This window comes from Pelecanus crispus, chromosome 4 (genome assembly GCF_030463565.1).
Source record: "Pelecanus crispus isolate bPelCri1 chromosome 4, bPelCri1.pri, whole genome shotgun sequence".
Lineage (NCBI taxonomy): Eukaryota > Metazoa > Chordata > Aves > Pelecaniformes > Pelecanidae > Pelecanus > Pelecanus crispus.
This window is the reverse complement of record NC_134646.1, coordinates 17,580,260-17,604,924: the sequence shown is the minus strand read 5'-3', so window position 1 is coordinate 17,604,924 and position 24,665 is coordinate 17,580,260. Positions and strand designations below refer to the sequence as shown.

General features: G+C 37.5%; 1 protein-coding gene across 5 annotated transcripts in view; it reads right to left on the bottom strand.

The window, feature by feature from the left end:
• The window catches only part of ARHGAP10 (Rho GTPase activating protein 10), a 160,324-nt gene that overhangs the window by 56,769 nt on the left and 78,890 nt on the right, over positions 1-24,665 (bottom strand). For 4 of the 5 annotated variants that reach the window (XM_075709175.1, XM_075709180.1, XM_075709177.1 and 1 more), the window contains 7 exons: positions 24,198-24,240; positions 22,865-22,930; positions 16,268-16,342; positions 11,045-11,132; positions 9,627-9,685; positions 6,907-7,012; positions 6,126-6,285 (listed from right to left, as the gene is read on the bottom strand). In XM_075709175.1, the coding sequence (XP_075565290.1) occupies positions 6,126-6,285; positions 6,907-7,012; positions 9,627-9,685; positions 11,045-11,132; positions 16,268-16,342; positions 22,865-22,930; positions 24,198-24,240 (597 nt within the window). The remainder of the gene's footprint in view (positions 1-6,125; positions 6,286-6,906; positions 7,013-9,626; positions 9,686-11,044; positions 11,133-16,267; positions 16,343-22,864; positions 22,931-24,197; positions 24,241-24,665) is intronic. The other variant, XM_075709176.1, reaches the window with a different exon arrangement.

The following is a 24,665-nucleotide window of genomic DNA, read 5'->3' as shown; positions in this document are numbered from 1 at the left end:
ATGACTTTTGTTTTGATTTTCTTTTTTAATCTAATATGGTTACTCACAGTACATGTTTTGTTTCTTTTGGAGCAGTCTAACAGCATACTAATCCAGGTATTGATCCAGACTCAGTTCCTTTTAATGTCTTCAACTGCAGTCACAGACGTGAGCGGCAACTTGAAATACAGTCTTCTTACTATGCATAAACTACATCAAGATTTAGAAAACTGTAGTCTTTTAAACAAACAAACAAAAAGAAGATTTGCAGTCAATTTACCACACCATGTGTGCGTGTCTCACATGCAAGGGCTTTCTGCTATCCATAGGGCAGAGAAAGGGTTTAAAGAATTTGCACACACTATAGTGGAACGGAAGAGCTGCTGTGACTTCTACCAGAAACAATGATGAATTTCTTTGTTGTGGCTGCTGCCTGTCCTGGTTTCGGCTGGGATAGAGTTAATTTTCTTCCCAGTAGCTGGCATAGTGCTGTGTTTTGGATTTAGCATGAGAATAATGCTGATAACACCCTGATGTTTTAGTTGTTGCTTAGCAGTGCTTACACCACTAGTCAAGGACTTTTTCAGCTTCCCATGCTCTGCCAGGTGCACAAGAAACTGGGAGGGGGCACAGCCAGAATAGCTGATCCAAACTGACTGAAGGGGTATTCCATACCATACAATGTCATGCTGAGTATGTAAACTGGGGGGAGCTGGCCAGGAGGCTGGGATCACTGCTCGGGAACTGGCTGGGCGTCGGTCAGCACGCGGTGAGCAATTGCATCACTTGGTTCCCTCCCCGGGTTTTGTTTCTCTCTCTCGTTCTTCTCCTTTTCATTACAATTTTTATTACTATTATTATTATTTTATTTCAATTATTAAACTGTTCTTATCTCAACCCACGAATTTTCTTACTTTTGCCCTTCTGATTCACTCCCCCTCCCCACCGGGGAGGGGAGGGTGAGCAAGCAGCTGTGTGGTGCTTGGTTGCTGACAGGGACTAAACCACATCACTGCCCTTTCTGCTACAGACTCAGCCAATCATTAGGGCATGTAATTTGAATTAAGTTCAGGAATAGTTTCAATGATGCTTCTGATTACTTATGTGCTTAAAGTTAAGCACATGCTGAATACCTTCCTGAACTGAAGCTCATGTGTTTCTTTGCGAACTCTGCCTTAATGGAGATACCCGATTGTAGTTTTTTCCCCCTCCAAGTCAAATGCTTGTTGACTTGAGAAACATTCAGCTTGGGGAGGTTTCAAATTCCTACACCACAGCAAACCACCACAATTACAATGCATTGCTTCTTGGTCCTCTGTTGCAGCCAGAGGCAAAGCAACACAAAACCTGAAACAAGCCCTCTTCAGTACTTCTCATGTGTCCCTTTACCAGGACTTCAAAGGATCTGCTGTGTTGTCAAAAAATAGTCTTAGTTTAGATGATAGCAGTGCCACTGTACCCGAAATCATTTACCTGCAACAGAACTGCTTTAAACACGCAGTGATTGCTAAGCGGAGAAACGTGCCACACCTGTCTGTGCCACTTCATAGTCTCAAACAAACCACTGACTTCACCTGCTTCCATTTCTTCTGTCTCACGAATATTGCATGTATTATGCACTCTAATGTATGTTAAGACTAAAGATTTTCCAAGTATTACTACACGAAGTTGATGTTGGCTTAAGAGCTCAGTAGTACTAAATTCATCTCTCCCTTTAGTTTAAAAAAAAAAAAAAATCATGAGTGCCTAAAGTAAGAAAAATTAAAACATTGTTATTTCATAAAAAAAAAAATTCTCCATAAACCTGTTTTGAACAAAACAAAGCTAAAACAAAGACAGTTTGTCTAAAGTATGTAAAGCCTTTGCCCTTTATAAAAAGTTTAATACAGAAAACAAGTGAAAACAGTATCTGCCTTATATATAGGAACTATTGGGTTTTTCAGAATGAATGTCTTTGAGATAATTTTGCCCATAGGTTGTCTGGATTTTAGAAAAAGGTATCTTTTACAATGCTTATTCATTTTCAGCACTCTTGCTTCCCAGTCTCCATAAGGGACTTCTGTCTAGCCCCTCTCTTTTTTTCTTCTCATTTTCTTTCACTGTAATTTTCATCTTCTTTCTGTTTTTGCAATCTTGCTATTTGTACTCACTATTCTTTCCTCCCCCATATGCTGGTTTATATATTCCAGTCCCACTGAGATTTTTATTCCAACCTCCTCCCTCATCTTCTTTCATTTCTTAGACTTCTTTTTTTATCCTGGGTTTTTTTTTTCCCCCTCTTAAAATAATGTTCAGGGAATTGAGAAACCAAAATGGCTCACATTACCACTGAGGCATCTCTAAATGGCAAATAAATAAGCCCTTTGAATAGTGACATTCATTCCAACAAGATGCCAAAACATTATAACAAACAGCAAGATGAACACGTGCATGCTCTTCATGCTGCCGTGGATTGGACTTGCTCACCGCAAGTCAGAAAGAAAGACCAGAAGAACTGAGATGTCCAAGATTTCCAGTCTGTGTAAACCTTGGGAAGAAAAATTAATTTATACCCTTGAAATTCATTTAGGGGAGGAGGAGGAGGAGAGATCAAAACCTTTTTTTTGGGTCCAAGTGGACTACCACTTTTCATTGGAGGATTACCTAAAGGCCAAGCAAAGATTGTTCCAGGCATTGTACAAGCACAGCTGCAGTCAACCCCTGAGGTTGTTACCTCAAGAAAAGGAACGCCAAGGCAACGTATAGCTTCAAAGCAAAATGAACAAAAAGATGAGACAAAAACATGAATTTCTTGATGCTTTTTTAGTGAAGGGAAGGACATGGGACATGGAAATCAAGGGAGACCAGACAGATAAGGCAAGGGAGGAGGGGTTAAGACAGCCAAGTATGAAATGACACAAACCTTAAAGACCTGCAAAGCGAAGGGAATCAAGAGTGCTGGTGCACACAGCCCAGTCAGCACCAAACATGAAAATTCCAGGCAAAAATATAGAGATGTCATTTAATATCAAACCTGAACATGCTCCTACTTTGCCTGGCATATCTGGCTGGCCTTCCCCTACAGCCACATGACAGAAGCAAGCAAGACAATTCACAGGTCTCATTTTCCTCTGGACTGGCCTCTGTTCCACAGCAGGTGGTTCTGAGGGTCCTGGGTAAAATATTGTCTCAGCCTGAGTCTAGTTTTTGCTTTTCCTTTTGAAGTAGAGATTTGCTTCTACAGCTCATCTTCTGACTGGATGCTAAGAAATACTCTGCCTGGAAGAGACTTACCCATAACTGACAAGAACAAAAGCTAAACAGTTATTTCCCTAATGCTGTTCTATCTCCCTTCTAGTCTTAATCATTGTGCAATTCTAACGCCAGTTAAGCGACACATCAGGCTGCACAATCTAGTTGTAGCATTCAAGTCTCAGCATTGGTCTGATTTTGCAAAACATCCCCTCCTCAACCTACTATAATTGGTTCACAGCCATGGTTTGGAAGTGAGTATGCAGCCTATAAACAAGGTGAAAGGTGAAAGTGGTACTGACTGGTTTCTAGCTAGCAGGAACTAAATATACATATCAACAAAGTTTAAAAAAAAAAAAAAGGCAAAACCAAAAAACCACCAAACAAAAAAAAAACAGCTTATGCACTAAGCATGATATTCTTATTTCAGGGCAAGTCCCCATATCCAGGTTTCCACACGTAAATTGTACAGAAATTCTCTAATTAGGACTCAGCAGAGTGATGACAGTGGAATGACTGCACCAGGATTTCCAAGCTAGTAACCCAATTAACCATGCATCGTCCTAAAAATGAATTGTGGCTCTACTTCAATAAAGCTATCCACACAAGACATAATGAACGTTTATGGAATTTAAAAATATTTGAGTAATCGTAACAAATTTTTACCATTTTGCCTACCAAGTTACTGTATTTAAACGAGAAATGTTGATGGCTACTGCTTTTACAGTTTTGAATTTTGTTAGTCATTTCATTTGCTACAGGGAATAAGAAATGCCTCTGCAGTCTGAGCCTTAAATTACATACGCATGAAGTGTGAAGCATTGCTTCAAGTTTGTTTGTGTCAGTGTACCTCCATCTTGACTCCACCACTCTTCTACAATTTCAAACTTCAATTCTATTAGCAGAAGCTGCTCAAAATTAGCAGAGGCTGAATGAAATATTTGAAAGTATTTTAACCCACAGCTGGTGACTCTTCTTAGGACTTCACCAGAGCTATAAATAAAAATACCTAACACAAGACTCTTAGAAAGTCTGAAATGCATAGAAATTCAAAACAACAATATAAAACGAACATTAGGCTGACAATAAGCCTGCCTGCCATTAAAAGTAGGTCCTTGGTCTGCCCTAGATGAAGAAGGCTCACTTGTAAAAGCAACATATTCAATTCAACTCTAACATTTTTGTAGTGCCTTAACACACACCTCACCATTGCCTTTGCTATAAATACACGGAGGTCGCACTCAGGGTTTCCTTCCATCTTAGAAGCAGCTCTAGCGTGGGAGAGGTTGCTGCAGGCAGACCACTGATAGCAAGTTCACTGTTAGAAATGACAGTGAAATGACAGAAATCCTTTAAAAAAATTATAGCCTTCTAGTTCTAAAGAAGGCATAAAAACAAGGAATTATGGAAAATGATGCAGTATCATTTTGATGTACTTTCCATTCCCTGCTTCTCTACATTTTCAGAGGAGCAAGAAAGGCCACTACAACTAATGTTTCAAATGTGAAATTGATGTCCAGTTTTTAAAGACATATGACTGAGCTGGCATAAGAAAAAGATGGTGCTAATCTGTGGTGATCTAGTGATTTGAATAAGCATAACTCAACCTCAACTTCCGTGTTATTAAAACACCCTGGCTCTGCTCTCTCTCTCTCCACTTGTGGTCACTGCAATAGGTTCAAAATCATGAGCTTACTGCAAGGTTTACCTTCATTTCTAAGGTCCAAAATGAATAGCATGGCTTACAATTCTTGGAATATTTATCACTTAGAACTTGAACCACATCTGCAGCACAGTATTTTTCCAACAGAACAATACCATATCTGCTCAATGTGTGTGTGAGGGCAGCATTACACCCCAAGTCAACTGAGCCAACAAACCCACCGTGTGGATACAGCTATGCCAACAGCTTTGCCCAGCCTGTATCATTCAGGGAGGTAGCATAATTGTATTGCCAGAAAAACTTGAGACAGATATTATTTAGAGTAGATAAGACTTGACTTAGATAGCCAATTTCAACACTGTTAACCTTTAAAAGAAATAACTATTTCAAAGCTCGGAGTGCTTAAGAAAGAAGGGAGGAAAAAGCATGTGCTGGAATTTTTCCAAAGCACTTTTTTTTGACAGTAAGAGTGAGGGAGATGCTGCCCATCCTCCCAGTACAAGCAAAGTACCTCAAACATCCAGTTCCAGAAGTCAGCTTAGACACAAGAGACTCCCAAAGGAGTACCCAAACAAAAGAGACCAGTAAAGGACTTTTTTTTTTTTTATTTTTAATTTCAGATCCCAGATTACATGTGGTGACATTCTGGACAGTACCTTGTACGTGTAAGGCACCTTAGCAATTGGCAGCTGCCACAGCAGCAGCAGCAACTTCTATTTTCAGTATTACCTCAAATGCAAAGGCTTAAAATAACACACATGCAGCTGAAAACAAAGGAAATGTTAATACCTGGCACTCTCATAATGTTTTTTACCCATAAAATTCAGAGTATAGTAAAGTCTTCTTTTTACTCTGTGAGCTCTGAGAAAAATGAAGACATAGAAGAATTAATTCACACTGTGGTCAAAGTACTTAATGGAAGAGCTAAAAACCGAGCCTGGGCTTTCTCTTCTCCAGTCTTGTATCACTTTTGCTCAGAAAAAAACATATGCAAATATCATAATGAAAATCTATTTGCGTACTATACACACAGAAGCACTGCTATTGCCAGAAATATTCATTCTGAAATGTCAGTTTACTGATGAACAGGAATACTTATTGAGTATAAATAGCCAAAAGTGTACAGTGTATAAAGGATATTCTTTAGAATTAAGCTATTTTTGTAACATCATACTTAACTCCACACTACCCATTAAGCCTAACAGATCCTTTTAGACAATGCTCAGAAATGTGGAGATGTATCAATGCTTACCTTCTCATGATTTTCTATCAGGATTTCGACAACAATATTCTGAAACTTCAGGTCCATGATAGCTGCTACAGTTTCTTCCTGTGGCCTCATTAAGGTTGGTCCAAATACTACCCCTAGATTTGCCACAGTCATTAGATTCCTCTTGGCATGCTTTGAAACACTTTTTGAAAAGAATTGAAGGAAAAAACAGGAAATAGGTTATGAAAAATTTCCATTACTGTTGGAAACTGCAGTCTACAAATGAAAACATTACATTTCCCTAATCTATGTTTTAGAAGCTTGTTTTGTGCAAAGTTTCTTCAAATAAAGTCTTACTGAATTCTGGAAAACAGAAAAGCCATTCTTCCACTGCAATTTGAAAACAAAAGCAGCCTCTTACTGAACTTAGATATATAAAATGCACTTAGCCTTGGACCAGGGTTAGTGTGAAACCAACTTAAATTTGCTAACAGATCTCCACTATTCACTTTGCCAGAATTTGCAAAAAGAAAGTATAATGTTCCCTTTCTCACTTCAATCAAACCCTCAACTGCTGGCAGGACTGCTAAAGTAAATACTTATATGGCTTCATTAATGGATTAGATTTCTGCCTTTCCCGCCAAAATATACACAGCATGAGTCAAATGTCTTGTCTGCTTTTGCACATTTGATTCTTGGTATTGTGTATGACAGCATCAAGATGGGCTTCAGCTCTAGCCACACTTAACTAAGGCCCTTTGTAATTAAATGAAGGCAAGGACAAGAGTTCTGACAAGGTAGGAAAGCAGGTCATAACACTTACTTCGCTAAATGTTTCACCAAAATTTCCAGCATTTCTTTGTTCTTTTCCGGGAGTTTATGGACCAAGAAGTGAACAGCATTAACTCGAGATTCAGGGCTCCCACTTTCTATGGGACATAGAAATAAATAACTATCTCAAAAAAAATAAAAATAAAGTAAAATCCACAGAAACACAAAGCTTCTCCCACCCCTGCATGGAAACATACCGCACACACTTTGCTTCACTACTTATGTATCTCCAAACATAGCAATATTGAACATATGTGCTTTGTTTTCACAAGTAATCTTGTTCTAGAATTATCAACTTATTTGCTTATACTGTGAACTCATCTTTCAATCCACCTGCAAAAGCATGCCTTTGTTCATCTATTTTTAAAAACCAACAGATGTAGTTATTGTTTTGCTGCATTGGACTCATCTGCTTACAAATATACTGCAAGGTGAGAAGCAATGTTACTGGGTGCCACAGAGTGGAACTGTACTACTTTACATTTCAGCATCATTAACTGATTGTCCTCATCATTAGAATTCAGTTTTGTTGGTACTATGCAGCTAATTATACTGCATTTATGCTACCTTGCATTAGACACTGCCTAAGACAACGCGTGTGGAAGATTCATATGCTCAGAAAGAAAAAAAATCTAATGACCTCTGAAGACACAGAGGAATAATCATACAAAAAACCTACTGAGTGAGATTACTACAATAAAGGGCCCTAAATAACAACAGCATCCCTCTCTAGTGCAGTACAGAAATAAAGTAAAAACAAGCAAGGAGCTTTTTATTTTTGTGTGTTGCATGTTGAATTAAATAATTTTGGCCCCTACAGGCTTCACTAGTACACAGATGAAAACAAGAATCTGTAAACAATTAAAATAATCCCTCTTCCTATTTCTCAAAGTTGTATTAAATCACAAAATTACATCTCAGTAGTGGTTACAATGAGAGGAGTGGAAGTATTTCTCTTATACATAATAACACTTAGTCCAAGATACAAAAAGAGAAAAATTTAGAAACTACTCTGAATGCAAGACATTTTGACACCAGGACTACTCATCAGGTCCCATTTTACTCTAAGGCAACTTTGATTGTTAAGTGCTATTTCATATAAAATACCACCATATTTCTTCAGTGCATATCAGTACAGATTTTTCTTTTTTTTTAATTTGCATATTGCTACAGATTTTAGGGTGGGGTTTTTTTTTTTTTCTTTTGCAGTGAACACCCCTGCACAGATTGCAAGAAAAAAGGCTACCAAAATGCAAAATGTTTAGCTTCTAGTCAGCTAATCAAAATTCAGACAGCCAGAAAAACATAAGCCGCCTTTAATGCAAGACTGTTTTACATATATGTGAAATCACAAACTCTAATTAAAGAATGGCTAAGCAACTTAATCACAAGATACAGTCAAGGCTTATGTAGTTTCAATCTACATAATACGTATAAAGAAAAGAAAATTGAAAGGAGAACCTTTTAACTTTGGCTTCCCCTCCCCATAGTTTCAGAGAAAAGGATATTCCTTACTATTCCTGGCGTTGTTGGTTTTTTATAGCCAACATAGGAAACAACGCTGACTACCTATTTTTAAGTATACCGTAACTCAGATCTGCAATGTTGATTAAATTTCCCTCCCCACTACATAGAATCAACCTTCTACAAAATTGTTTACTACTTATGAACACTGTATTATTTAAAACATGTAACTTCAACTGAATTCCTTCATTGAAAGAGACTATAAAATAGAGAAAGGAAAATAAAGTGAGAAACTGCTGGCAAAACTTCATAGGTCACAAAATTATTTTAACACTTTCCAATACAAACAGGAAGACTCACCACCTAGGTAAGTATGTTGAATTTTGTTAAAGCACTTGGCCTCTAAGATGTGCTTTGGCAATGAATTTCAAGGGCTAGTTCTCATTTTGAATTAAGGACCACAAGTGAACGCATTCTGCAGTCCTGGAAAGTCATTACAGCAATCTGAAGATAAAGCAATTGTCTCAAAGTTTATTTTAATTTTGCTTTCCACAGTTTGCCAGAAGTGCTACAGGCTGGAAAGAAAATCAGCTAAATATCTGTTTGATACTTTGCCAAAAATTTTCTTACACAGTTCCCCTCCATCCTCTTCCAAAAAATTCCATGTACATTAGATACCATACAGCTGAACTACAAATGCTGTTGTGTCTTCTCCAAGTCTGTATTTGAGCTGCCATAGTGTAATCTGGACTGCTCTTTCCTTTCTTCTACTAATATGTGAGGAACATTCAAGCCAGCCTGGATACAGAGCTAACAAGGCACTGAAAACAAGGGTCAGGCAGCTATGCCTGATTCAAATGAGCCCAAATTAGTGTATTTTCTTTTACTAAGCTTCATACGCTTTATAAATGGAAGGAAAAAAAAATCACAATCTAAGTAGATGTTTATCATTATATAATTAAGATAATAAGAATCTATGTTTACAATGTCCATCCAAAAGTTTTTCCATAAAAGTAAAAATGGTGCTATGCCAAGTCTGTCACGAGCTTGTCAGTCAATAGACACGTCATATGTGACACATACTAGAACTGAACACTGGTTAAAACCTACGTATTTTTAAAACATTTATTATTCCCATATTTTTACTGGGTTGAAGAATTTTTCTGAAATTGCATTTGCAGCACACTCCTGACGCCACAGCAGTACTACAAGAAAATATTTCTATTTGAACTACAGTCATATATTTACTGGCAGGAACGATGAATTCTCCATGCAACTCGTACGTCATCAGTGGCTCTGGAAGGCTTCTGTAAAACAAGGATGACACAATAAATTTAGCTATATTCTTTTCTACCTGTATTTACTCTAAGCAGGAAATCTTTTTAACATTCAGTAGCATAATCCTCGCGCTGGAGGCAATACAGTGGCCCTTACATTCAATGATTTCCAGCGCAAATGGAAAATTTGGTATTATCAGGAAAACAAGACTAAATACATCCATCCACCCTCCATGAGCTGTAGTGATGCCTCCAGTCTATCATAAGGCACCTTTTAAATTACACCACCAAGACTGTTTCTCTGATGAGGACTGTACACATATACTATGTAATTGATTTTTCATTAGTGTTTTTAAAATACAAAGAATCACAAGTCAATGCCTTAGTGGAAAGAAATAAAGGTCCTAAACAGTTAAGTTTGCTGAACAGTAGCCATCAAACAGTACATCAAACAGTAGCCACAAATCAAAATTCTAAAGCATTTTAAATGGAAAAATTGAAATTGAAAACCTTAAGTCATCAAATGATAAATGTACTGAATAGCAAAAATCAGAGTTAAAACATCAGAGTTAAAACCTTCATTTATTAAGTTGACTTTACTGATGCTTATGAAATATTGGAGTAAACACTCAGATGGAAAATACTGTAGGCGGGAAATACTTCATCATGTGCACTTTTTTTTTCCTCTTTCCTATTTTTTTTTTTTTTTAATTCTTTCCTACACTGTAAGAGAGACTTTTGTCTTGATAACGGTTCTTCAGCATTCTTTTAATAGTGGTTGCAGTAATACTTTATGTAACAAAACCAGCAGATTAAAAATACTGTATTTCTGCTACACTGCAACAGATACACAAAAGTTCTATGTTCTTAGGCAATTTATTAAAATATCTTGATCAGGAATTGGCCAAGCCATTTGAACAGAGAAAACATCTAAAATTTTTACTTTTAACACTCAAAATATTACTATTGCACCTAGAACATCAGAGCAAGGGCCAGAAGGAAAAGAGGAAAACATTAAAAATTTCATAACCTTTTTCCTTTTCATTCTACCACTTTAAAACACAAAAAGGCAAAAAACTCTTAACAATCTTAGCTGACTTTCAGTAACAACTCTCAGCAAGTTTACTAACAATTCAGGTTTCTGAACCATCAGTGAAATGCTTATGTATCCAACACAAAAATGTTTTGGGGTTTGTCTCATACGAACATGAGTATTAGCATTGCTAAGTTATTTTGCTTCCCCCAAGAAAAATAACAAACATTATTTATTTACACAGAAGGAACCTCTATTCCAAAATGTAGGAAAATTTAAGTAACATAGTTTAACACACTGCATTGAAGAATTAGAATACATATTCTAAAAAGTAAATAAATAAGAGACAGGCTTACCGCAGATACTGCTTCATAGCACTAGTAATTGTCTTCACTTCCCAATCTACAGAGTTTTCCAGGTCAACTTCATTGCAGGTTTTTGCATCTAGACAATAATCAGAAAGAGGAGAGGGGCATGAAAAAAAGGGAATTCTCAATCACTATGCCCTACATGAACAGCAACACACTGAATTTGATCATTATGTATTTGCTCACATGACCGTAGAAGTAGTATGTCCTTCTTACTGTTACTTAATACTAAGAAGACTTAACATCCAAACCTCTTTATAAATTCTATTTCCATATTTTCTTTTAAAAAGTATTTACTGCTGTTTTTTTCTTCAATGAAGGATTAAAAAACACTTTCATGTAAAAAGATCTCTATAGCAATTGATACTTTCACACCTTTAATTGAACAGAAAGATGTACAAAAACAGTTTAGAAAAAAAACCCCACTAAGCATAACTTATCTTTTCCTCTTTTCTTTCATTATTTAAAATGCAAGTACACTGAGGTATCTTTTCAAATTCTTTCCATAGTTTTGCTTGTAAACTGTTATCTTGGATTGCTGATGAAAATAGCCAAAGTGCAGTATGACCCTCCTTACTGTGTGAAAACCTTAAAGAGGTGTTTCAAAAGTAGAAAAAGGACTCTATCAGTAAGTTTCCTCTACAAGATGGCCTGAATGTTTCCCTTACTTGATCAGTTTTAGCCAAAGGGAAAAAAATACTTGCTTGCTTGACGATAAGTCAGGTTCACAGAACTCCTCTCATCTTTTACCAGGTTAGGTGGTAGAGTCTTACAATGAGACAGATCAAATTGAATGGTCGTATGTCTGAATGACCCAGCAGGTGAAGGATCTTTTGCCAGAACATAGAACACAGCACACTGAAATGTTTTGCAATCAAAAAAACCCCTGTTGACCTCAAAACAGGAAGTTCACACAGCTAGTTGACACAAGATCACATGTACACTGCCAAACTAGCCCAATGTATCTGGTAACTTCAAAGTGCTTGAGCTTCTGTTATTATTACTGCTACATGTTTCCATCAGTCACTACAGTAAACTGTAGCAGTAGCTGACACAGATTACGTGTTGACCAGTTCATACAATTCAGAATTCATTTGTTACTTTGCTTGTCAGACAAACGACAGACATTTAAAAAATCAAATTAGGATCCCTGATTAAAGGTGCAGTCCTTTTACTGGGACTAAATAATTCTGTTCTAAAGACTGTGCCAAGCAATTATTTCTGTAACTGAATATTCTCCCTCATTGTATCAATTATTTAAATCTCATTTTAAAATACAAGTCAGATAACATTTGCTACCAAGTTGTTACTAGCCCACCACCACCCAAAAATACTCAAGATTTTCTCGCGAAAAAGTTTCTTCTTTTCTCTTTTTAGCATGCTAGCTGTTTCTGTGTTCAAGTTCTCTTTTTTGAGGAAAAAAAACCTTCCTACCAAAATAATTAAATAAAAACTGCCACCACATCAGAAACTAGTGAAATCTACGGGGATTTTGTTATTAAACTACGTAATATCCAATTTTTAAGTAACTGCTTCATAATCCTCAACCTCCTTTGCAGTCAAAGGATGCACTCAGTTACTCGAAATTTGTTGAAGAATTTGGGGAGCAAAATAACAAGCGTCTGAATTCCAAAGCAAGCCTCTTAAAATAAAAAATAGAAGGTATTGCTGAAATATTTCATTATCCCCTGGGGGAGGGGTGGGGAACCCAACAAAATTTGGCCCTGCTACCAACCCCAAACAATCCCTAGTCTGACTGTAGAAGCCATCAAGACTTAAAGACATGTTTTTCACTTTTGGTTTGACAGTTGCCCTACATAGCTCTGTTCCCCACCACCCCATATATTTGACTGTTCCCACTCCATTTTTCCCCTCTACTTCAAACATCCCAGGCCATTATATGAACTGGAACTTCAACTGGGATTTCAAAAAACTCTACTAGTTTTCATGCTACTTGTTCACATAGCAGCCACTGTGCACTGAATGGCAACTTTACACATATAAAAATAACCGTGCACATTTATGGAACAGCTTTTGACAGATCAGCTCTAAATTTTATGCAAATCTTTCTGACAATAAGGAGCTAGAGTTTATAAAAACAGTCCAGTTCACTAAACTAGGTTAGGTGGAGACTCTCTCTGCTTTCATATGCAATATGCCCACTTGTAGGAGTATATGCATACTGTCATTTACTGTATATAAAATAATAAGGAATTCACTGTAATTGTTTTGAAAGCTGCTGGTTTCGAAAAGGCAGAGGTACCTGAAAGTTTTCTTCTACAACATACGATGTCTGGCATTTTTCACACCAGGCAGTATCAGAAATCAAAACTGAACTCATCAGTAGAAACTCCAGGTCCTTAGCAGTCACGTCATCACAAGCAAGGGTCTGTATGAAAGCTGACCTACGTAGTAGTTTGTATGAAATCTATGTAGGCAGCTTGTATGAAATGAGCCACATCAGATCTGTAACACAGATCATAGATGAAACAGGAATTGGTCCCTGACACATTTCAAGAACTGAGCCTCCTGACAGCTGACAATGCACCCTGAATTGCTTATAACAGACTCCCATAACATTGGAAGTCCTAACTCTGTATCCTTGTTTACAATGAGATAGCAGATTAATTTAACATTTTCCCTTGAAATGTAATGAGCATTTTCTTTACCAAATGCCACACTTAAATTTAGACAAGATTATTGCTGCAAAACAGATCACCATAGCACAATGCTAGTCACAAGTAACTTCAAGGACTAAGTTAATTGCAAAAAATAACTTTTTTTTTTAAAAAAAAAAAAGCAGCATCGTATATATAATTGCTGAGCCTCATTTTACAGAAGACTTAGTTTCACTAGATTTTTACATTAAAGATGAAAATTTGTGCATTCATAGTATCAGAAAAGCATATATTGGTCTTCCCATACTCTCTTGAGTCTCAATGTGCTTTCCCAAATTTTATAGAAAATATTCTGAAAAAGAGACAAAACTACATGCTATTACGTCCCTGGTTACCATTTGGAAGACTTTTTTTGCTCTTTGGGCCTTTCAGACTGTGAACCTCATGGTCAGCGAAAGGTAGCTTAAAATACTTTGAAATCTTATCAAACATTTTAAAATACAGCAAGTTAATATGAGTTTTTTATGATTCTGAAAAGATCTTTCATATAAAAGGGTATCTAAGAGTATACCCAGAGACAAAGGATTAAAGATTAATCAGTCATTTTAAATTCTCTGTACCACTGTATATCAAAAAGAAACCCTCTTTATTCTTCTCTGAGGACAGACAGATAAAGAGCACAGATAGGATCGCTTTCAACAAATCATCAGAAAAAGAGCACCTGCTTGCACCCTAACTTTTTTCTGTTCGGTATTTTGCCTCATCTTGATACCACTGTATTCTTCCTACTTCAAATAAATATATGAATCTTGGGAATGACAAAAAATGTTTCTAATTTTAAAAAATAACTAAAAGCAGATGCTGGAATCCCCAGTAAACTCTTCCAGCTGCTACTGAACCACTGGCAACCTGAGTCTATTTAATTTGGATACCACTAATGGCAAAGAGGAAAATTTGCCTGCCAGACCTGCACGCTCAAACTAAGCCAGTAAGTACAAAACTGGAAAACATCTTGTGATATCAAATGCATTTAATCAAGACTCTCTGAGTGATAACACATCATTCTTCCTACGGTCAATGGCTAAAGATGGTTATTGTTTATTGAGGCTAACTCCAACACAGATAAACAACCATGAGAATCTGTTATAGATCAGTCATTTTTATTAATCCCAGTTCATATTTCCAAAAAAGAGTCTTTTGCTACAATACTTTAAAGATACAGGCAGGTTTATGTGCACTAATGGAGAACTTCAGGGTGCTGTTAATATTGATTAAAGTAAGATATCACAAATTAATATTTAGCAAGGTCATTATGACAGATTGATATGACATCCAGGTCCTCAAGCCTGATGTCTTATCATTTCTGAAGAGACAGCCTGTTTGAAAAAATAAAGGAAGGAAAAGAAAAAGTCTTACAGGTGGCACCGAACTGACAGCAGCATATAATATAAAAGCGCTTTGTCATTCACATAATGTCTGGGGTAATGAAATGAATTCACTTTCTGGCTTCCTCCAGTTTGCAGTGCCAAAGAACACTGTGTTATCAGCACAGATGGAGCATGCATGGTTCTGGAGAAGAGCCTGGTGCAAACTGCAAACAAGCTTCTTTGCATACCAATGAATGCCTGAGAATCAGACCTTTGCTGTCAAGTGACAGGTTTGGAAGCTCTATAAAAATGAACTAATCCCAGTGGTCTTGTCTGACTGCATGTACTGTCAGTGCCTCAGGACAAGAAATTGGGAAACACTGCACATCTTGCAGTCATGGCTACTACTTTGGTGAGAGCTATCAGGCAGACAAGGGATTTCATCCAGGTGCCAATACCTTTTTTTTTTCCTCCCCTAGGGACAGCAGAGTGGCAAGAGAACTACAGTCACTGAGATTAAGAATGCATCAAAATTTCCAGAAAGAAAAAGGGGGAAAAAGTTTCTGAGAATAGTTTTATGAATCAGAAAATCTTAAAAGCTACACATGGCTAAGTAGGTATAAAAGAGTCTAAAATGTTACCCACATATAAGAGCTATACTACTAAGTTTATTAAAACAAATCCTTTCTCCATCTGTCTCCCGCCTTGGCACATAGTTATTAATACATATATCATATTCGTCCTCTTAAACCAAAGAGTTCTTTGCCACTAGGCTTAAACTAAATGTCTTACTTTGCACAGTGATTAACTAAAGACATGCATGGGTGTGTACACCTGTACATCTTAGACAAGGGAGAAGAAAGGTGGAAACTTCAAACAATGAAGCAATAAGCTTCAAACTTCCTTGAATTTGGTATTTTGAATTTTCTGATCAGACCCTTCAACTTAGGCTGCTTTAATCCCACTCATATCAACCTTGCACAAAGCCCATGATTTGCTCCTACATGTCTCATAGCAGTTCTCTTAGTTTATTCCTACCAACTCATCTTGGTCTTGCTAAACCAGGAGAATTTACAATTGTATGGGGATTATTTACATGGACTAAAGCAAACTAGATTTAGCTGACATAAAGAACAACTACAGGCAGATGCTTTTAGAACTAAATAATGACAGTAAAACAACATGAAATAAAATATTGAAAAAATTATTGTAAAATAGAGGCATACCCATTAACAAACTCAGAAGTCTCTGGACCTTTGAACTCACCCCCACAACTCTGTACAATCCTTGGTCATTTATACCTATTATGCAAAGGAAAAAAAAAAAAAAAAAAAAAAAAGGCAGATCAACCACAGTCAAATTTAGCATTAAAACTTCTCACCAGCTAACAAATTCTCCTCAAATACAGACAGATTACATAGTATTAACACAGTTGTGAGAACAACATTCTAAATACAGTATTGCAAGAATCCTTTTGTTCTTCTGTGTTTTTAAGATAAGTTCATGTTATCTTTTGATAAAGGTTTCATGTACCTCAATTCCACTTCAGAAACTGGGAGTAGAAGCAAACAGGGACAAACCTTTGCTTGAAAAAAAAATCACTAGCTGTTTTCATATTTTTTAAATGACATTTTGGATACATCAGCATCCACATTCTAATAACACAAGAACTGAACCAACAAACGCTACATTAAGATTTCTTTAAGAAATGTAATTTTGCTTTTTTCCAAGTATGTGGCTGACAAAGAGTTTGGATAAAATAAAGAAAAACTTGAGCCTATTCCCAGTCCTCAAAACCAATGCTTTTTCAAGTTTGTAAATGCTTTTCATTCCAACCCACTGTGGCCCACATACTAGTTACGTCCAGAGGCACCACCACAGGTTACTGAAATCGGTACTTCTGGTTTTGCTTGGGATGAATAGAGTAGCCATAACCGGCACATTATTTTCAGTCCCCTACTCTCATCTCATGTGGACACTGGACCACTTTCCTGTCATTCCTCTGCACCCTTCTGTCCTCTCATACACATTCACTTCTCTACCCCTTTTCTTCCCCTCCTTTTGCCTTTGTTTACCACACTGTTTTATCCCCAGGGAAGTAAAACTATGAATATAAATTGAAGGAAGATGTGAAGGAGAGAAGGGGCAGGGAAGGAAAAGAGCAAAATAAGGTGTCTTCGTTTGCTGCATTGTTTCAAAGCCAGTATCGTGGGAGGTAAAATACTACAGTCCTGAAGCTGACACAGATGTTCAAGAGGTCACATAATAAGCAGCAAACACCACCACAGTCTACCTCTATATTCACATTGGCCTGGAAGTGTAGAAATGCCACAAAATACCTGTCCCAAGGAAATCTTTTCAAATAACAGATTATGTGGTATTCTTATTCAAAATATCCTTCAACAAAGGAAGACTTGTGGAGAATTCCCAGTTTCAATAACAAACCGTTCCAACCCAGAGAAGGAAAATGAAAACCAGTCATATGAGAAAAAGTTTTTTCCCAAATAAATATTAGATGAAGTATGTAAAAATCATTAGCCTTTTAATGAATTACTGTCAGACACAACCATAATACACAGCAATAATTCTCAATACAGTGGAGAGAACTTCGCATATTCTACTTCCTCCTCCTGCCTAGCCTTTCTACATCTTTTCCTTCTTCTCTCACCCTCTCCTCTTCCTCAGTGTCTGCAGCCTCCTCAGCCATCCCAGATCTCTGAGAGCCTGCTGAACTCCTCCCTGTTAGCACTGCTCCATCCTCTGTTCCAGCAGGGAGCTGAGGGCCTACGGCAGCAGCTGCTATGCTACTTCTCTCGGTTGCTCCACCTGGGCAAAACTGGCCCTTTTCTTTCCCCAGGATGCAGGCACCACTGTAATGATGCCGAGTCTTAACTAGATGTCATGTTCAGAGCTGGCTCAAATTAACAGTATAAGCCAGATCTCCAGTATTTCATCTGTGGTCATCAAAAACCACAACTCTAGAGTATGCTCACAGTGTAGCTGTGCGCAAAAGAACGAACCGCAAAAAACAGCTATATGGCCACAATACTATTATTCTCAAAATATGAAGTTATCAACCCAACCAAGTAAGTTTTCCAGTGATCCCCAGAGCGACAGTGTGATAGCATACTATACACCACTTAAAGACTGCCAACACTAAAAAATAAACAAACATAGTCCTTGATTGACTTCAAAAAAGGATGCACTAGGAATCTGTCCTGAGAGCAGCAATTATTTTTTACTTCAAATTTCTCAGAGGTGTCCAGGAAAATTCTGGTACAAAAGTAACACCAAGCATTTTAATGCTCTGCCAAAATGCATCACACTTTTTTTTATACAATGTCCTCCACTACTTTCAGTACCACAGAACAAGCCTTCGATATCATATGCAAGAAGTTAAAAAGCTGAAGAAATATTGTCACCATCAAATAGAGCTCAGCTTTTGCTTTTCTCGGAAGTGTTTTGTGACTTCCAATGCTTCTAACATTAAAACTAGGGGGAACCAAACTTCGCTGACCCCAAACATACCATGTACAGGCTTAAAATTAATTAAGGTCAAACCACAGCAACTACTGCTCAATATTAAAACAGATGTGATATGCAAAAGCCTCTGCAATTATGGCAGTATTGTAACTAAGACAATCCTCCAGCAATAATCATGAGTCTGTGATAGTAATTATGAGATAATTGATCAGTTTCAAATTCATCAACCTGAAAAAAGCACAGCTAATTGCTAGCAGACATCAAGAAGTACAAAGAGGAATTAATATTTCAACATAGGTTTAACCTATACCTTTAAACGTACCTTTAAATGATGGGGGTTTTTAAATATACAAACCTGGTTTGAAACAGTACTATTTCTGATTTAATCTGCACATTTCAGATCTTCAGCACATCCAAGACTGATAATGCTTGGCATTTACAGAAGACAATTGACAAGATGACTCATTGCAAGGAATAGCTTACCACTGACTAAAATGTTGAGGAGTTCAGACGCTGCGTCTGCCGGCTCAGCCAGTCACTAACGGCAACTTTGAGCAGTAAAGCCCCACAGCATAATTTCATTCATATTTACATTATCTCAAGATGTTTGGCTGTCTGATACCAGAATTTGGCACAGGTACACAATTTGTGAAACATGCTTGGAAAAATAAGGTATTGTAACTAAAATAGTAATTTATACTATTGTAAGCAAGGCATGTAGACAAGTTTACTTTGTGGTTGGCATTGTACATGTGGCTGACACAGACTAGTAATATAGCTGCAAATACAACTTTTTACATCAAACTCCATAGTACAGAAACAGCCATACAAGTGACACACTAAATTCAAGGTAATGCCAGATTTTTTTTTTGTTACGTGAAAAGGTTTTCTACTTCCTCCTCACCATTCTGTGTCTTTCACATAAGCAGACACACTGGACAGACAGCTCAATGCTGCCATCTCTCTTTGCAGCTCAGATTAGCAGCTCTGGTAGTTTTAAGACAAACACTGTTCTGGCAAACACCTTCCACATCCTCCTCACAAAAGGTACAACCATGCACACATAAACATGCACAGAGTCTTTACTATCGGAGCAAAAAGCTCTTTGATGTTTCTAAAAACTTTTACCCTGTCGTATTATTCTCAGTACAGAATTATAAATAAAATATCCCAAACAGAATCCCAAAATGTTCTCTCGGTGACAAAACATGGGACCACATCCAACCAGCATCGTGCTTAGTATACGAGAGACAGGCTGCATATCTTTGTGCCTCAGTGTCTCCCACCAGGTAAAGCACAGCCAATGTCTTATAAGGCAACGCTGAATCAGAAGCTTACATGCATTTTAACCAAGACACTGCCTTTGATTGTTCTATTCATTCAGAGCAAATAATTTCCTTCTTGGCTTTATAAAAGGGAACGTAACTGAGAAAAAATTATCCAGCCATTGACAAGTTTATGTTCAGTATCTCTGTTATGCTCTTCTCTCTCTGAATACCAGACTTTTTCTGCTATGACATGACAAGACTATTCTCAGTTTCCACCCACACTAGACTGTCCTCTCTTTCCACCCACGCCAACCTCACACCCATTATGATTAAAAGAGATAAAAACATGGCACACAAGCACAGCCTCTGAAGAGGCATCTGTCCTGTTTTCTTCTGCCGAACATAACTTGCCTTTGATGTGCTATCATTAAAGTAAAATAATCAAGTAAAAATTGTTTTAAGAACAAGTATAGGTATAAAATCTGAAAGATGGATTTTCTTCATCATACAACTATTTGGCCAAACCCTTCTAAGGCAAACAACTGAATGTTCTCCTGGCCCTCTGTTTAGTCCAGCAGACATCAGCAGAAGGTCCCGCAGGTTCTGCAGAAAACAGAAGCTGATCCTTTAGAAATGCTTCACTTAGTCTCATGGATGAAATCAGGATTTTGTTTGTTAGGCTTTTTCTTTTTTTAAATGCAGTTGATGTTAAGTTCAGTATCGATAAATAGAAAATCATCAACAACTGTTTGAAATGCAATGGACGAATCAAGTGAATTGAAACAGAGCTAGGTGGATTGCTGAGTTCCTGGAAGGTAGTACCTCACCTAAACCCATTCCTGAAACACTGGGAAAAGAAATATTTATTGAATACTGATTTTTTTTTCTTCCCCTTAAGCACTCCCCAAACAAAAATTAACAGATAAAAGCCATTTTCATTGCTAGTAATTAACACAAAGCACTCTATTGACTGCAGGTCTTACAAAGGCTGCGTACAAGGGATAGTGAAGCTGCAAGGTCTCCAAAGACAGGAAATACTGCAGCTAACTTTGGTAACTTTAATTCTCTTCCAAGTATGCTTCAGGGCAGATCCCACTATGGTGACACACGCTTCTAACCTATGCAAGCTTATCATCTGTCTTGAACAACAATATTAGGTGGAGTTACACATATATTTTGCACGTTCTTACAGGCCCCTAAATCAAGGCATAAAGAACAGACTGGACTTGAACCACCACTCAGTTTAACTTATCCACCCACAGCCATGCGAATACACCCCATGTCTAACCCATTTTTCCAAATATCCACTTCATGAAGAAAGTGTTCACACTTTTTCCATAGTTGTGCTCTTGTTTCACTTTCCTTGCAGGGTACCAAAGAAAGGGGAGGGGGGGGGGGGAAGACTGCTTGAAGAAAACTATTTGAACGCACGTATAGATAATAAACCAAAATATAGTGTACTTCACACTGCTTACAGTAAGCATGATTCATAAGGTATTGTAAAGTAACCATTCACTGTGCTGTAGACCACAACCAGATTTTTCATCACATGACCACATGCTACCCTTTTCATAAAGTCTCTCTCATCCAGTGCAAAGAGAAGATCCATTCTATAATGAAGCAGAGGTTTGCAGTGAAGGCAATTTATCTGTACGATGCCAGCTTTATCTGCAGTGTTTCCCAGCTGAAATATTCAGATTGTAAATGCCCGTAACTAAAATATTTAAAGTGATGAGATAGGTAAACCTTATTTGAAAAATATTCAAAAGAACAGAATGAACAAAAATAACACCAGATAGAATATGGTCTAATCCAGAATATCATCTTTAATGCATTAGACAGGACTGATACAAAAAAGCCCAAGAGAAAAAGGATTTCAGACACTTCTTGCTGTTTAAATGCTAAATTCTCAATATCACAAAGGCTGCTCAGTCTTACTAATAATATGGTATAGTAAGTGCACACGTGGAAGACACTGCCTTTAAGTAAGACCCTGCATTGACAGTAAGTGTGACCAACCCATTCTTTTCTGTTCAGCTATCTTATATAAGCTGGACTGTGATACAAAGATATAAATATTCTGCCCTGTGCAATGCTAAATCTCTAGGAAAAAAGATACAATTCCTGAAAAAATCGTAAATTTCCCCTTTGGGTGCGGAAAGGAAGGTCAGCGATTTAGGAGAAAAACAAAATTCACACAGAGAAATTTCAACATCTCTTTTAACAAACTAAGAAATACACTGTAACCAATTACCTATTTTCATCTCTCCACCTCTTTTTTTAAAAAACACAACCAAACAAGCAGGTTCTCCACACAATACCATACAAAAAGCAGTGAGCCTCGGAGTGGCTGGTCACCTCACATTTCAGCATGTCCATACAAGGATGTTGTCTCCTCACATGGCAGCAACATCAAAAGCAACATCAATTACCCAGTGCCCAAGTTACACATGGTCTGTGACACAGAGCCTCTCCACAATCATAATCCCAGCTACCTCTTGGATACTGTCTGCATACTGACCTTTCTCCTCTGTCTCCAACTTTGGAGGTACAACAGTGAGTACATGCAACAGTAAGCCTGACAGCATCCTTGTCTCTGGTGTGAGACTAACTCCACCAGAAGTACTTCAATACTTTTTGTTATTCACTTGCCTGATCAGCTCCCGCTCTTCTGTCTTAAGTGACTAAACAGAAAACCTCCATTCAAAGTCCACAAGTGGAATACTAAAATTAATTAGTCTGTTCCAAAAGCAAAACAAAGGTACAGGAATTGCCTACAAGATGCAGGTTTTTTCTTAGCTGTTGCGCACAAACATTGGTTTCCTTTGTCAAGAGAGGTGCTATTACCCCCTTCTGAGCACTTCTTGAAAACACGTTTCTTGAGGGAAAGCCATACAGAAAAGGCTGGGACTGGACAGAAGGAAGCTCCTGCCCTGGTCAGTGTAATCAGTGTAATATCTACCATGTTAAGTCTTTCCCAGACATCTACAGGAAACTAGATCACACAGGCCTTCCTCAAAGAGCAGACCAGCTGCTCCACCCCCTCCACCAACAGGTAGGGTTGATCATTACCTCGTGTTTCAACAGCACTGATGCACTTTTTGATGACAGTGAACCCTATCTTATCCAACTGTGCACCTACAAAGAAAAAAAAAATTGGAAAAGTTTTAAAGCACCATTACAATTATGTCTTTCACTAAAAAACAAGGTTGGACTTAATCACATAGCTAGTACTTCCCAGGCAAAACTGTAACAGGAATACTTCATCACTTTCTCTAGAGAAATTCCCCTTTTCTCCTTCACAACCCTGCCTAGCCCAAGTAAAGGCTCGTTCTGGTGGTAGTGGCTTCACTGAATCTGTTCACAGCAGCAGCCTTTGAAGAATGGGATCTCTGATTAGGGACGTATGTTGGCAGATGCAAAATGGAATTTAACAGTACTTACTGCAACATCGACAACATCTGAGAGAGTTAACCAAATGGGACAAGGAAGTACTTACGATGAAAAAACATAATCATCAACAGCAGGGCTTTTACTGAGTCCTACCCTAAGCCAAAGAAATTCCCACACTAAAGATACAGGACACATGTATATCATTTCACAGCAGTTAATGATCTGACTACATAAAAGCAGATGCATTAACAGGACAACAGCTGAGATCCAGCATTCCTTTGTTGTTCCTATCTTATTCTTTTTCTTCACATCAAAACTTCATTTAAAAGCTCATATTGCAAAACTGCCCTTCCCCCCAAACATCTGGCCTTCTTGCTCCTGGGGACCTGGTCTTGCACCATGAAAATAAAAATCTGTGGAAAAACTTCTATTAATAACACCAAGATCCAGCTTTAACCAACAATTCAATAAAAAAAGAAGCAAGCATAAATTGCCTGATACTGCAAGAAGGATAACTGCTTTCACCCATATACTTCGCTACCAGAAGAAAGCTAATGTCGTTTAAAGAAAGCCATCTCTTCTACTTCCATATTATGATTTACATTTTAAACACATGCATTCAGTTTTTTTGCTGACCTTTATGTTCAGCTGTGATTGCTTTTAAAACCATACTTATGCATTCTAACAGATGTGTACACACAGTCTGGATTAAGAAATTGTGATGCATTTACACACAAATTGACCCTTTTTTGAGTCAATTTCAAGCATGCAGTAAATTGGCAAAAACAATCAGATTGTTTCTCTAGCTTATGTCCAGTCCTACAATTCTTATGTACTAAATTGCATTACTGTGAAAACCCATTAATTACAAAATCCACAAAGTATATTCAGAACTCGAGATTAAAAATAAAATATTTAATTACGTTGGATCCACAGAAAAATATTTACCTTTGCCTTTCTCAACTGTAAAATATTAACAAAAATCAGCTTTAGTAGTAATTCAAATACTTACTTCCCTCCCGTTTTGCATTTGCTCTATTCAAATTGATGGACAGCTAACGCAAAAAGAGTAAAAAGACATAAATTATTTTAAAGAATTTTATGAAACCAGACACAAGACACCCCCAATCTTAATACGCAGTAGGCACCAATACAGCTGTTTAGCGCTAGAACATATCACTTCTAACTACAGCAGCTCTAAAGGTAGAACCAGAGGTCCATACCCCCTCAGAAAGTAGGTAATTGCCCTTTATAAGAAGTGAAATTTTTAAAAAATTCTCAACAAAAGCAGCTCCTTGGGGAGCGGAACAATGTTAGTTATAGCCACCGAAATTAACTGTGATTTACGTGCTCCGTGTTCCTATGTTTCTCTGCAGGTTAATTTCCCACAGTTCAAGTTCACTCAAATCGTTGTGAACTGCTTTGATGAATCCTGGGAGTTACGTCCCAGCTCAGCATTCCCAGAAGTTGTGAGCTTACT